The following is a 14,500-nucleotide window of genomic DNA, read 5'->3' as shown; positions in this document are numbered from 1 at the left end:
AAGTTCATAACCAACAAGAAACCAAAACAAATACCAAGTCAGAAGAGGTTGTAGAGCCATACAAGTGGACCAATCAAAAGCAAAAACCAACACCATAACTCCTTACCAATAATTAGGGCGAAAGTTCCCATGAAGCAAAGCCAAAACACACTTGATAAACAAATTGAGTGAAGAAAGCACAACAACAATCATTTCATAATTTACACAAACCCTTTTGTCCAGTTCAGCAAGATAGTTAAGAACTCATTTGATTATAAAACAAAACAGTCCATTTTTGACGTGTGACCATGTTTTTATATATTAGCTCCCAACAACATAACACACTCTTTCAACAACTGCTAACTCCAGCTGCACAAAAAGAAAACAACAAAATTCAGGATCACAGAAGAATTGGAAGAACTTCAACGCCATCTTGTTCTTCCTCTTCTTCATCAACATCAACACCATTATCAGCATCATCATCATCAAACAGATTAAGATGGGTGATGTGGTTTCCAAACAGATTGAGAGGCGCAGAGCAATTCAAACACAAAAGAAAACTCTAAATGATCTCATGAGATTCGAAGGTGAAGACTATCCAGGTTCTGATTACTTCCTTATAAACAGGAAAACATGGATGCATGATCTCAACCCAGAAAAGCTTCAAATCAAGAAGATAGTTTGGCCTGGAACCCATGATTCTGCAACCGACAAGATTGGAATCCCATTCATCACTCGCCCTTTTGCTCAATGCCAATCTGACTCCATATACGAACAACTTTTGATGGGGACACGCGTTTTAGACATAAGAGTGCAGAAGGATAGAAAGGTATGCCATGGAATTCTAACAACTTACAGTGTAGATATTGTCCTTAATGATATCAAGAAGTTCTTGTCTGAAACCGAATCAGAGATCATAATCCTTGAAGTTAGAACAGAATATGGACATGAAGATCCTCCAGAGTTTGATAAGTATCTAGAGGAAAAACTAGGGGATTACCTTATACCAAATGATGAACAAGTTTTTGATAAAACCATTGGAGAAGTGCTACCAAGGAGGGTTATTTGTGTTTGGAAGCCAAGAAAATTGCCAAAGCCTGAAGCTGGTAGCATGCTGTGGAGTGAAGGGTATTTGAAGGATAATTGGATCAACACTGATTTGCCAGAAACAAAGTTTGAAAGCAACTTGGATTATTTGAGCAAACAAGAACCTGTGAATACTAGAAAGTACTTTTATAGGGTGGAGAACACGGTTACTCCGGTGCCGGATAACCCCATTGTGTGTGTGAAACCAGTGACTGAAAGGATTCATGCTTTTGCAAGGCTATTCATATCTCAATGTTTCACCAAACAGATTGGTGATAGGTTGCAGATTTTCTCTACAGATTTTATAGATGAGGATTTTGTTGGTGCTTGTGTTGGACTCACATATGCAAGGGTGAAGGGTATTGCATGAAACAAGTTCTGTTATGTTTTTCTTCATGTGTTGATGATTGATGATGTGTGTTATCCTTCTAGCTTTTTTTAATTGTACAGATTTATTTGTATTTGATTTTAAGTTATGATGTAAGGGGAAAAATGGATGTGTAATTTAATTCCCATGAAGAAAACCAGAAATATCAGAGGAATGAATATAATTTTAAGTCCCATAATTTATTGCAAAACTAATCGGTTGTTTAATATGTTTAGTTAGTTTTAGTTGATTGATCATAGAATAATGGAATTGGCGTGTATTTTTCAATGGGATAAATTCAGAGTGCAACCTGCAAGAGTTTCAGGTTATTAAATTTTGGATGAGCCTTAAGCAATTAAAAATTTTAAGAGATCAATCTTGAAGATACGTTCACGTTGTAACAAAAATATGTACCTATACTTGAAGGGAAATAAAACTTGTTTTGACGAAATAGCATATATGATTGGATTACAAGAAAAAAAAAAAGAGTTTAATCACTTTAAAATTAGAAATAGCATAAAAGAAAGACCATATTGATTTCCAATCAAGGAAGCTTCATGCCAACATGATTTTATCACCAATTTCTCCAAATTGGAAGACATTGTAGGGTCAAAACGTACTCAAATGTCTTCCACAGAGAGAAATATCTCAGGTCCAATATTGAAAACAAAAATCTGGAATTGTGGGCCTAAAAGCATTAAATAGAGACTTTAACTATTCATACACTTCTTTGTTTATTAATAATAAAATTAAACAACATTCTACACACTCAGGGAGCATTATGCAGAACAAAATGCTGGAATGCTGCTAGAAATAATTCAATCCACTCAAACTTTACAAGAACATTTTGGGAGCTGAAATGATGAGGAATCAGAATAGAAAACCACACTGATCTTTTTCTAAACAGAATAAACTGATTAAAGCTTCCTCCAATGTTTTTTTTTTGGTCGATAGCTTCCTCCAATGTTTAGACCACTTGTTATTCTGCTGCAAACAGAAAAGGTGCACTATTACATAAAGTGTTGGCCCAAATAACTTTCAATAAGGTAATTTAAGGAAAAGGAGGATTGTGTTGAATCTCTAGGCTTTAGTACAATGGATATGCCGAATGTTCAATTCATTAGGTGTGCGGATGGTTATTCTAATGTTAGGATTTAGGAGATAATTTGGGGGTGGAGTGTTTTTTTATGTTATTGGATCATTTCTAGAGCCCATTGTTCATATTGTTTACAAAAGTCATTATCTACCTAGCAAAACCGTTCTTTAAATGATCAAACCTGCTAAAATGACTATAGACATTAATTCAGATTCTCAGCAATAGCATTAACTAGTCTTAATTACTGCTTAAGAAGTAAGTATTATCAAACACTTTTGAGGGCTATTATGAACATATTCCCAAAGAATGTGTGATTTCTAATACATTTAATTGATAAACAACTTGGGTGGGTAAAGTGGTCAGCTCACTCGTCTGCTTAAACAAGTGTTGGGAGTTCGAATCTCGTCTTATGCATACAACAACTCATTAGCCAGCAGCAGACTCTTAAATGGAACTCAGATCTACTTATTCATTAGCCTGTCGGGTTGGAGATACCGTGGACAACGAAAAAAATTGATGACACTCTAGTCAACCTCCTTTTACAAGACTGTGAAGATGTCTCGGAGAAATATATGAGATAAAAATTTAGTTAACATAAAATGAGTACAATTTGATATTTGATATTCAGCCAACTTGTTATATCCTATTGCTTAATCCAAGGCCTACCACCATTCTAGTCATTCAGAAATCAGATTTTCTTACATAATCCACCAAAGTTAATGAATTATGTGATTCACTAAAACATATATAACTAAGTTTGCATCTTAGCTCTTTTGCCTTGAAACAATGGTTGAGTTCTCTCTATGTGACTTTAAGGTCACGGATTTAAGACCAATGCGTATATGGCTGACAAGAACAGAAAATAGAGGGAGGGGACCAAACGAAGTAACATGAGACAACAGCTTAGAAAGAGTTGATAACTTGAGGAATTTATGGGAAAAAATACAGTAAAATGATGAACAATAGAAATAGTTTTTGTTGTGCCAATAATGAAAATAAAAGTAAAATTCAGTGAAATGATGAACAATGCCAAACATTAATGTTGTGGAAGACCACTGCTTTTAAGAAGATCTGTTAGACAAAAACATACTTAAAGAAAAAGGTCAAATTGTCATTAGTGGCAGCATTAGAAGAAGACATAATTGTGTTTTGTTTGGTATATCAATCATAATTGTGTTTGATGTTGATTCATTATCTTGCTAAGTGCATGTGCTGGCACTATTATCTTCTCCTTCAATTACATTTGATTATTGTTATTGCATTATTAAATCTTTAGCCCAATATCATATATAAGTGTTGAGCCATAATTACAAATATGGAAATGTCTTACATACAAGTCTAACAAAAATTTAAAAATGAAATAAAAAACATTTTCAGGATTTGGAGTTTCATATTTATTTTAATCCTTTTAATGAGATTTCAGATAAAGACTAACATGTGACAAGTAAAGACGATTTTACATTTGTTAAGCTAAATCATACCCCCAATATTTCAGGGGAAAAAGGTGTTGAAAACTTCAAATTAAACCAAAAAAATATAAAAAAAAGTAACCTCTATTTCTCAATAGGATTTTGGAGACAAGGAAAATAGGTCCACATGACATGATGCAAAAGCGCAAACCCTATCCATTTGAAGACAGTGTGCTGACTCAGCACTAAACAGAATCAATAAACAAAACAAAACATACACTGACATGGATGCAACCTCATCCACACTCAGCCATTCACAACTCACAACAATTATAATTCTGAGACATCTAATAGAGAAATTCTTAAATATTTCATAATATATATGTTTTCTTTTCTGTACATTAATATTAAAAACACAAACACAAAAGTAAATAAGAGAGAGTATTATTAAATTACTACAGTCAAAAGTGAAATAAAATATCAAGAATAAAGGCAATGAAATATGTTACTTCTCTTCTTCTCTATATAATGAGACATAGCATATGTTACTCCTCAAACCTTATCCATTTTCAATCTCTATAGTGTATACCCTCAAGAGTGTTCCATTTTCTTACCAAAGTGTTGTATTCTTGTTCAAGAAATTAAAAGCATAACTGAAAACAGAGGACTCTGTTTGTGTTATGGCTTCACTATATGAGGTGCTTGGGATTTCAATGGGAGCAAGCGGGCATGAGATAAAAGCTGCATACAGAAAGCTAGCAAGAACATGCCACCCTGATGTTGTGGCCATGAATCAGAAGGAAAGCTCGGCCAACATGTTCATCAAGATCCATTCAGCTTATTCAACACTTTCAGACCCAGATAAGAGAGCTAAGTATGATAGAGAAACTTATGGACACAAGATCATGATGAGATCTTCATCAAACATGGCTACTTCAGCTTCTATGTCTGCAACATACCAATCATTTTCTCAACAAGGGAGGAAGTGGGAAACAGATCAATGTTGGTAGTATTGTATTACATTGTATTAATGCCATTTTTTTGTACGCTTCTGATCAATGCGTGTTCTAAGAATATTTACTAGCTAGTACCCGTTTTCGTTTGTTATCTTACAAGTTACATATAAAACCAGAAATGAATAGTAGTATACAATATACATGATCCTAGAGAGTAGAGAACACAATTAAACAACACTACTATATGGAAGTTGATTCACGAGTTAACCCTTTATTTTCCTTAAATCAAAATAAAGATAATAAAAACTTTGGATAAAATAATAAAAAATATTATTTGTACACTAAAATCAGTCATATTTATGTATAAATACATGTATTGTTTAATTTATTTTCAATGTGTAGTTTATAGTAACGGCTAGCATGGTTGTAAAATAACAAAGTGTTCTGATCAAGGGAAGAGTGAAGCATGTGCCAGGAACGTAGATCTGACCTTAGCATAGATCTAATTGCAAATTGACATGCATCAAAGGACAAAATCTCTCTCGTATTAACTGAGGATATATACCAGTGTCTAAAAATGTTTGACAACCAAATAGGATCTTCTTTGACTTGGGGATTTGTGTTTTGTCTTTTTACTATATGTTATGAGTGTATGAGTATGACCCCATCTAGTCTTATACTCCATAGCTTTACTAGAAATATCAGTATAGTTAGAACTTAGAAGTGTTCTTAAAACATATATTAATATATAAGTATTTCATATTTAAGGATACATGATCTACAAGAGCTTGAATGGATTTGATTTAAGTGGTAACCACATACATGGAGACACGTAAGCCTGAGGTGGACCACTTGACTTTATATGTGTATGGTTGGCAATTAGGTTTTGGATAAGAAGAGATTCAAGAAAGATATGATATGTGGCCAATTTTCTCACTTGTCTATACTCTTGATATCCAAGTGACCTTACCACCAACTTAGAATTCTAACTTGACCTTATCACAATGTGAAATCATGTTTTGCATCAATCATGTGTTTTCTAGAATGAATGTCTCTTTAGTCTTTAGAGTCTTATCACTAATTCACAGTGAGTGGCACATTTTTTTTTTTACTAAATTCAAAATTTCAAATTAAGATTGACTAGTTGGTTTTGTTAGGTTTCTTCTATTGCATGTTTTTGCAGCCCATACTCTTCATTATTTCTAATGACTTGTCTTCAAGCTGTGGTCATCATTCCTATCCAAGAACCAACCAATTAAAATGTATTATATTCAATCTTATGCATAAATACTAAATTGGTCATTTATCTAGTATAGTGATGCAGAACAGGTTAGGTTAAATTAAAGAGCATTTGTCTAAGAACCTTAATCACTGATTATCTCGATCGATTTAAAAGAAAAAAAAATGAAAAAATAAATAAATTATGCCAATTCAAGTATATACCTACATCTGCTAGAGCAACCTACCATATGGTCATTCTCTTTAATTGAGTTAGCCCTATCAATAAAGGATAAAAATAAAAATTTCTCAATGAAAGCACATCGGAAAAATACCTGCCGGCAATATAGAATAATTTACATCAATCAAAACTTTATTTACACTCATCATACCAAATGGAGCAAACAAAATTCTGCATCCTTCATGTTATTTGAATTATATTCATGAAAAACTGCAACTGAAATTGACTATTGTTCTTCATATTATATTATGGTTAATAAATTCCAAAAGTGAGCCTAAGGATTATATTAAAAATTTTGGTGTACAGTTATGGACTTGCACTCTGTGTTTGACGTAAAAATAGAATAGAGCTATTTGTGTTACATTTAAAAGAAGATATGCACAATTTATGATGTTTTTTCAAACTGGCCTGTCTTTACTTTGCATTTTTCATAGATCATTTTCAAAAGGTGAAGACAAACAAGAAGGAATCTTACTTCTGATGAAAGTAATAATATGATGATAAGCAAGAAAATAAAATATGCAGAACCCTAAAATAAAAATAAAAAAATTGAGAATCATGGCATATGTGAAAATAAAAGCAACAGCTAAATATGTCACTATAGAATACGATAGAGAATACAAAAGGAATTCATTTTCCACGTAAAACATTAGTATTAGATACAATTTTTAACAGTGTATATATTCAATCAAAACACTATTCCTTTTGTATGCTAGATGAAAAATTAAAGAAAGCCGCCAAATCAACAGATCTAAAGTTATAATAATAATCTTAATATGTCTTAATTATTAGCATGATCTAAAGCAAATATAATAGTATTAATCAGGGTTAGTCAATCCATATGTATGCTTTCATGATGACATAACACTGAGGCTAATTTGTCTTTAATGTAATAGAAAGATATTCATGGGAAATTGAAAGGTTATGAAAGTTGAAGTTAGTTATTGATATATGATCATATATGTTGAATTTCTATGCTTGATATTATGATATATTTGTCATTTATCACGTATGCTAAGTTTGTTTCTTTTTCTTGGCTTGGCAAGATCCGATTTGTAAATCTCCGTATCAAAAAGCTATTGTGCGCAGTTTTGGTGAAGTAAATGATCAAAATCAAACTCTAAACCCTAAACACTACTAGATGAAACTAACATTCTACCTTACTAGATGTAGACCTTGATATTGATGGTACCAATTCTCCCACATGAAGTTTTTTTCTTCTCTAAGTTAAACATAATTAGTTATTGCGGCTAATATGGATTGATACAACAGCAACAAAAAATGATATTCGACTCGTCTAATTCTTGTTGACATATTGTGTAAACTCCATTCTATTTTGGAGGAGATTATATTAATATTTTGTTTGAATTTTTGCTGTATTTTTCATTCTGGCAAACTAAGAATTAATTTGTTATTCAAAATTTTATTTATAAATTTGTTGTTGGTCAATGAATTGCTACATGTACGAAGTGAAATTTAAATTTTCGACACTTATCTAAATATACGAGTACCCTTTATTTAAGATAAGGTTTATTTTAGATATCGAATATCATTATGTAATAAGTATAAATTTTAATTACTTTCTTTTATTTTATCTTGAGTAAAGTGACAAATAAATTTCTAAAAATTTATATTTCAGATAAATTAATTTTTTTAAAAAATACTAATAAAATCTTTAAAATATTAGATGTGAATTCATTATTTTTAAATTAATTTCTATGATTAAGTTAATAAATTTTAATTAAATTAATTTATCTATATTTATTATCTTATAAGATTTTATTTTATCCAACAAATAAATTCTAAGAATTTATTTGTTACATAGTCTTTTATCTTTTTAGATGTAAAGCCACACATACATAGCCAGAAAGAAAAAGGGTACACCTATGGTTAGAGACTAGTGAGCCTTGTGGTCTTTTTAGCTTTTTTCTGTGAGGTCCACCAACAACATTATTTGAATCTTACTTTAATTTCACCCCAATTCTGTGCTTTTTTTTTTTTTTTTTTTTTTTTTTTACTTTTTCTCTGATTCATTTACGTTAAATTAAGTGTTTAACAATTTTTCTATATGCTTTATCTATCAATTATTGATTATTCTTTCTCATAATAACCATTGGAACGTGACTGTAAATTCATCATTTTATTTATTAAATATATCATAATAAATATAAAATTAAAAAAATATTTAAAAAATAACAAAATTTATTATTTTTAGTCAACAATATTTAAAAATATAAGTTAAAATATATTATTAAATTATTAAAATATAAAAAAAATTAAATTAATAGCTAAAAATATTAACAAAAAAATAATAAATTTTATTGGCTCTATTGAACCAGAGAATTAAAATAATTGTATGTATTGAAAATAAATGGGAGAAGTTAGTTTTATACAGAAGAGAAAACAATTAACTAACTAATTGTTTCTAGAAACTTATTCTAATTAATTATTGTTACTAATTCAATTACACATAACTTATTGATAAATACACATGTGAATTTAATATTTTCTCTCAAATTAGAGCATACAGATTATATGTTCCCAATTTGGACATAAGGAAAAAAAATTGAGATTTGGGAATGGTTTTTTATAAGAATATTTGCTAATTGGTGTTTGGTGGGGATGTGTACCAATTTGATGAAATCAATTAACTTTTTCTCGAATGAAATGGCAATCTATTTCAACATGCTTAGATCTTTTATGAAAAGTTGGATTAAAAGCTAATTGAATGGCTGAAAGATTGTTACAAAAAAGCATGGTAGAGAAAACTATAATATCCATGAACTTCAGTAAGTTGGTTAGCTATACAACTTCACAAGCAGTATTGGTCATAGTCTGGCACGTACTCAATCTCGGTTGAGCTTCTGAACACGACATGTTACTTCTTGTTTTTTTAGGAGATCAAAGAATCTCCCAAAAAAGTGCAGTAGCTAGTGGTAGATCTTCTAGTGTCGAGGGAGCTGCCCTAATCTGCATCGGTGTATATTGACAAGTTGAGCTTCGAGCTTGATGAGAGAAGAATACCTTGGTCTGGTGCTGCCTTGAGGTATTTTAAAACTTGGTGGTTGCATGTAGGTGTGGAACTCTTTGATCAAACATGAACTGTGCTAGTTTTGTCACTGCAAATGTTATGACAGGTCTTGAAATGGTGACATACATGAGTCTACCAATCAGTCTTCGATAGGCTGATGCATCTTCAACCCGGCCACCTTCTTTTGCTCTCAATTTAAGGTTTGTTGTAAATTCCGCTAAAATTAATAAATAATTAGCCAATAAATCAAATTTTAATAAGAAAAAATAGAAATAAAAATCTTATATTAAAATAGGATAGAGCTCTTTAAAACGAAAATTTTGACATTAATTTCGAAGAATTTGGCCCAAGATTGGGCTGAACCAGTTGAACCGGGCCCAAATGGGTCAAAGGTCCAACCGAGCCCATCCATTAAATAAGGACACAGCTTCCTCTTTTCATTCTCTTCCTCATTCACGCTGGGAAACACTCAAAGAGGAGGAAGAACACCCAAAGCTTCCAAACCCTCATTCAAACACTCCCTTTGCCACAACTCCTCCATTTAAGCTCCGATCGCCGCACTATTTGCGGCTATGCGTCCAGCGCGTCGAGCTTTATAATTCTATCGAAACAATTTATTTGGTAAGTTACTCTAACACTCCAGCCTCTCCTTCCCCCCAATTTTCAAAAAATTATGTAGTGGTGTTGGATTTCTTTACTTTTTGATGTATTAGGATCCAATTAGCTTGAGAAAAACGTTCACTCTTGCTTATACAAAGCTTGGGTAAGGTGAGGAAACCATAACTTTATCTAATTTCTGAATTTGTGTAATAGATGTTGAGTTTGGGTATATATGTGTTGTATATTTGTATTAGGTGGTGTGTATGTAATTGGAACATGAAATTGTGGACATTGGAGGCCTTGGATTGGTGTCAATTCTTGGTGATTTTGTGAATTGTGGAGCAGTGTGTGTGTGGCTTAAGTGTTGTCTTGGACTAAATGTGAAAATCGGCCAAGGTATGGTTTAGGTTTTGCGTATTTAATATGTAATGTTTTGTGAAAACTTAGGCTAGATGACCATCGGATAAGTTGGAACGTATGTGTATATTTATTGTTTGGTGCCCTTGATAAGAGGAATGTTTTAGTTTGCTGCTTGTTGACTGAATGACAATTGATGAATTGAAGATTAGAGTTTGGAGGACATGGATATATATATATATATATATATATATATATATATATATATATATATATATATATATATATATATATATATATATATATATATAATCTTGAATTGGTGAATTATGGTTTGTTGGTGTATTGGGAAGTGTATGTATGAAAATGTTGGTTGAGATATGGTGTATCATGATGATTGTTGTAGTGTTGAGGGGGTTGTGCTTGTCAATAATTTGCAGGTTTGATATTGAGATGAGAATGGTTTTCTTTAATGAGAATGAGGTTTGAAGTTTTGTGGAATTTGGTTTTTGGCCAAACTTCAGCGGCTCATAACTCGGCTTCCGGACCCCCAAATGACTTCAAAACTGTTTTATATGAAAATTGGATCCGCAAAGTTTACGCCGTTCGAAGAATGGAGGAAAAATGTTTTAAGACGGAAGCGTTATACGTGCCGGAAGTTCGGGGTTTAAAATGGCAAAGCTGCAGTTTCAGACTTGGTGAAAATTTTTGGAAAATCGTGCATCCACGCGTACGCATGGCATGGGGCTTATGCGTATGCGAATTCCTCGTTCGCAATGGTTCGCTTCTGCCTTGCTTATATGCGTACGCGTAACCAGGGGATGCGTACGCGTCTTGGGCTAAACGCATACCCACGCATACGCGTGGCCCTGTTTTCTGCACACACACAAATATTTTTAGTTTTAAACTGAATCTCAAACTTCTAAACCTCTATTCTCATATCAATTAGTTTTAAACTTGATTAGGAAGCTTAGTACTGATGTGAAGTTAGGACATTATGATAACTTGAGGGTGAAGTAAAGGTTAAAATGATGAAACGTATATGAAAGAGAAGTATGTTTGAAAGATTTATGATGCTAAGGCTTGAATAATTGATTTTTGTAATTACTATGAAATGTATAAGGCATACACATTTAAATTATCTGAGATACGGGTGTCTCTGGGTAAAGTACCGTGGCTTGCCACCACGTGTTCCAGGTTGAGCCCGATACTCTGTTGACCCTACGACGTAAGATGTGACTGGGCACTCTAAATTCCCGGGAAGGTTAACCCCCATTGAGCAATTTATAATATGAGAAAAAGTTATGCATAGACTCTTGGGATGTGCGTCGGGGAATAGTCCAAAGGTTTAGCAAACGGACTTGTCGGGTTGGCTTAATAACTGACAGATGAGACTCATCAGCCATAGGACAGGCATGCACCATATGCATATTACCTGAATTACTTGTTGTGCAATAAATGAGAGTGCCTAAATGTATTTGCCATGCTATTTGTATAATTATTATCTGCAGTACTTGTACCCTTCTTGTGTTTGATTTTATCTGTTTAATTGTGTGTGGTATACTATCGGAGATGGAGGTTCGGAGGAAAGGCGAAGAGGAGATAGGACTAAGGTTAAGATATGATAAGCTTGGATATCCCTAGAAAACCACCCCCTTTATAGTTTCTGTTTAAAACTTTAAGGCTTTTAATATGAATATCGGCGTTCTAGAATTGCCTCTGGCATTTCCAAGACCTTGTATATTATATGCGTGGCACCTTTACCATGCTGAGAACCTCCGGTTCTCACCCCATACTGTGTTGTTGTTTTCAGATGCAGGTCGGGAGGCTCATCACTAGGCATCTGGACTCTGAAGTAGAGTAGTCTCTGGGTTTATTTTGTTGTACAGCTTTATGAATAAATACTTAGCTTTCTCTCTAAGAAACTTGCTTATTTTGTCCCTCCTAGAGGGTTGAGGAGAGTTAAGTTTTCAATTATGTACTTTGGGTTTTCGGGAGATATATATATATATATATATATTCTCCGGCCAGCCTTAGTTTTGCAGGCTGAGTTAAGAGCTTGTTATTCTGTACTTTTGGTCCTCTACTCCCGTTTTCTGCTTAGTTACCTTTATCCCTATAATCTTTAGGTTTCTTAGCAGGCAAGTTATCTCATTTTTTGAGCGTTGCGTTTTTTATTTTCACGATTTTGTTTCACCTATTTTTCAAGACTCCTAGTTTATTATATTTCTTTGCTGTTATATATATATAAGTAGAAGTCATAATACCACACTACCTCTATTTTACGGCTTAAGTGTAAAGCTTTGTATAGTAGAGTGTTACATTTGTCTCCATTGGAATCAAAGCTGACTTGCAGTCCAAAAAATTGGTGTCTTCAAGCAAAGACATAGTATACTTTCTCTGTATAAGTGAAATTCCTGCTTAAAGATATAGTATACAAGCAATGTACACTACACCAAAAACGGCCGATTGCGGTGGGTTTTTAGCGGCGGTTACCGAAAACTGCCACCAAATGAAATATTGCAGCGTTTGATGCGGCGGATAAGAGGAGAGCTGCCAATTGTTTGGCATTTTGCGGCGGTTTTGATATAACCGCCGCAAAATAGATTATTGTGGCGCTAGATAAGCTATTGGCGGTGGTTTGTTTCCAACTGCCACAAAATACGTCTAACTCGTTTCTTTTTTTTTTAAATAATCGGGTATGTTCTGCTTAGTTCTCATTACTTTATTTGAGAAATATCTTTGAATCACTATTACTTAAATCGTTACACTATTTTTGTATTTGTTTTACGAAAAAAATTAATCAGTTACAATAACATATTTTGATTAATCATGTGAACAGATTTACAAATTGGATTTCTTCGTTTACTATAAGATCTTTTAAATTTGCCTTCAAGCATAACTATAAAAGAAAAAAATAAGTCAACGTTTGAATTTTTTAATATTAAAACAAAGTTCAATCGAGCATAAAGATCGAAATTCTTAAAGTAGACAAATATGTAATACTGCAACCCAAAACCATTAAATTAAAGTAATCAACCTAAGTGTTAAAATAAAAGAGGCAAACAAAGTTCAATCAACCATTAAATTTTTAAATTTTTAAAATTTTTATTTTAATTAATTTCTAATAAATTAAAGTTGAAAATCAGACAAAATAATGAAAAAGTAACAAGAACATAGTTATCAGAATCGAATCGGCAATCGACCCGGTCATATAACTAGGTTACCGATCAGTGGTTCAACCAATGAGTCACAGGTTGAACCGATTGAACCGATCACAATTAAATATGAATATAAAAAAATCTTTATTTAAATTTAATTTAATTAAATTATGTATAAATTATAATATGATCCATGCCTTTATATATATGTAATATATAAGGTGCTTATAATAACTATGATCAGATATAAAGTATATAACAAAAAATTGTGTGGCAATTAAATGTGTTGATATGATATATATAATTATTAGCTCTATATACATTGAAGAGTCATTTGGCTTACTGGCAGCATGACATTGTTAAAACTTTTCCTTTTCCCAGGTTCAAGGTTCGAGTGATCCACGCGTTGTGGGTCTATTGGTGAAAGCGCGGGTTTAACGGTTGGTCACTCCCGATTCGACATGAATGGGAATACTGAATCTGACATCGCAAAACAAATGCTGTTTTCATTTACCTGCTATTTAGCGGTGGTTGCAAACCACCGCAAAATTGTAGACGTTTTGTCGGCCAGCTATGGTAGCGAGTAAAAACCACCACAAAATCAATTTATATTTCACGGCGGTTATTCCAACGGTTAGCATAAATCGCCGCTAACCGTTTGCCCGCGGCCTATCTTTCAACGGTTATTTAACCGTCGCAAAATATTTAACGGCGATTTAAAACCGCTACAATATTGCTCCAGAACCGCCGCTAACTGCCAGAAGTATTGTAATTTTGATCTTGAAATTGAGGTGTTGAAGACAATATCTACTGGAGTAGATACTTCAGTTGCTGTACTTGCTAGTACTTCTTGAATCTTGTGGCTATTCAACAACTTCATTAATTGTCGTATCTGGGTGACATTCAAAGTCAGACTCGAATTGGTTTATTAAAAATGTGCATCAGCGAAGCTATCAATGATATTGTGTGCAATCTGTCTGGTTCCTTTCCATTTGCCAT

The 14,500-nt window shown here is 32.8% G+C and overlaps 2 protein-coding genes across 2 annotated transcripts; both read left to right on the top strand.

Annotated features, from left to right (window-relative positions):
• The first annotated feature begins 143 nt into the window (after positions 1–143).
• Positions 144–1,643, top strand: LOC107628755 (uncharacterized). Its single transcript, XM_016331350.3, has one exon. It carries the CDS (start codon positions 479–481, stop codon positions 1,433–1,435), a length of 957 nt encoding a protein of 318 aa, XP_016186836.1. The 5' UTR covers positions 144–478; the 3' UTR covers positions 1,436–1,643.
• Positions 1,644–4,385: 2,742 nt separating this feature from the next.
• LOC107634069 (chaperone protein dnaJ 11, chloroplastic) lies at positions 4,386–4,996 on the top strand. Its single transcript, XM_016337652.3, has one exon. It carries the CDS (start codon positions 4,618–4,620, stop codon positions 4,945–4,947), a length of 330 nt encoding a protein of 109 aa, XP_016193138.1. The 5' UTR covers positions 4,386–4,617; the 3' UTR covers positions 4,948–4,996.
• Positions 4,997–14,500: the final 9,504 nt, after the last annotated feature.

Source organism: Arachis ipaensis, chromosome B3, assembly GCF_059453495.1.
Source record: "Arachis ipaensis isolate K30076 ecotype BB chromosome B3, ASM5945349v1, whole genome shotgun sequence".
NCBI lineage: Eukaryota > Viridiplantae > Streptophyta > Magnoliopsida > Fabales > Fabaceae > Arachis > Arachis ipaensis.
Note: the sequence above shows the minus strand (reverse complement) of the source record. Positions and strands in the feature narration are given on the sequence as shown.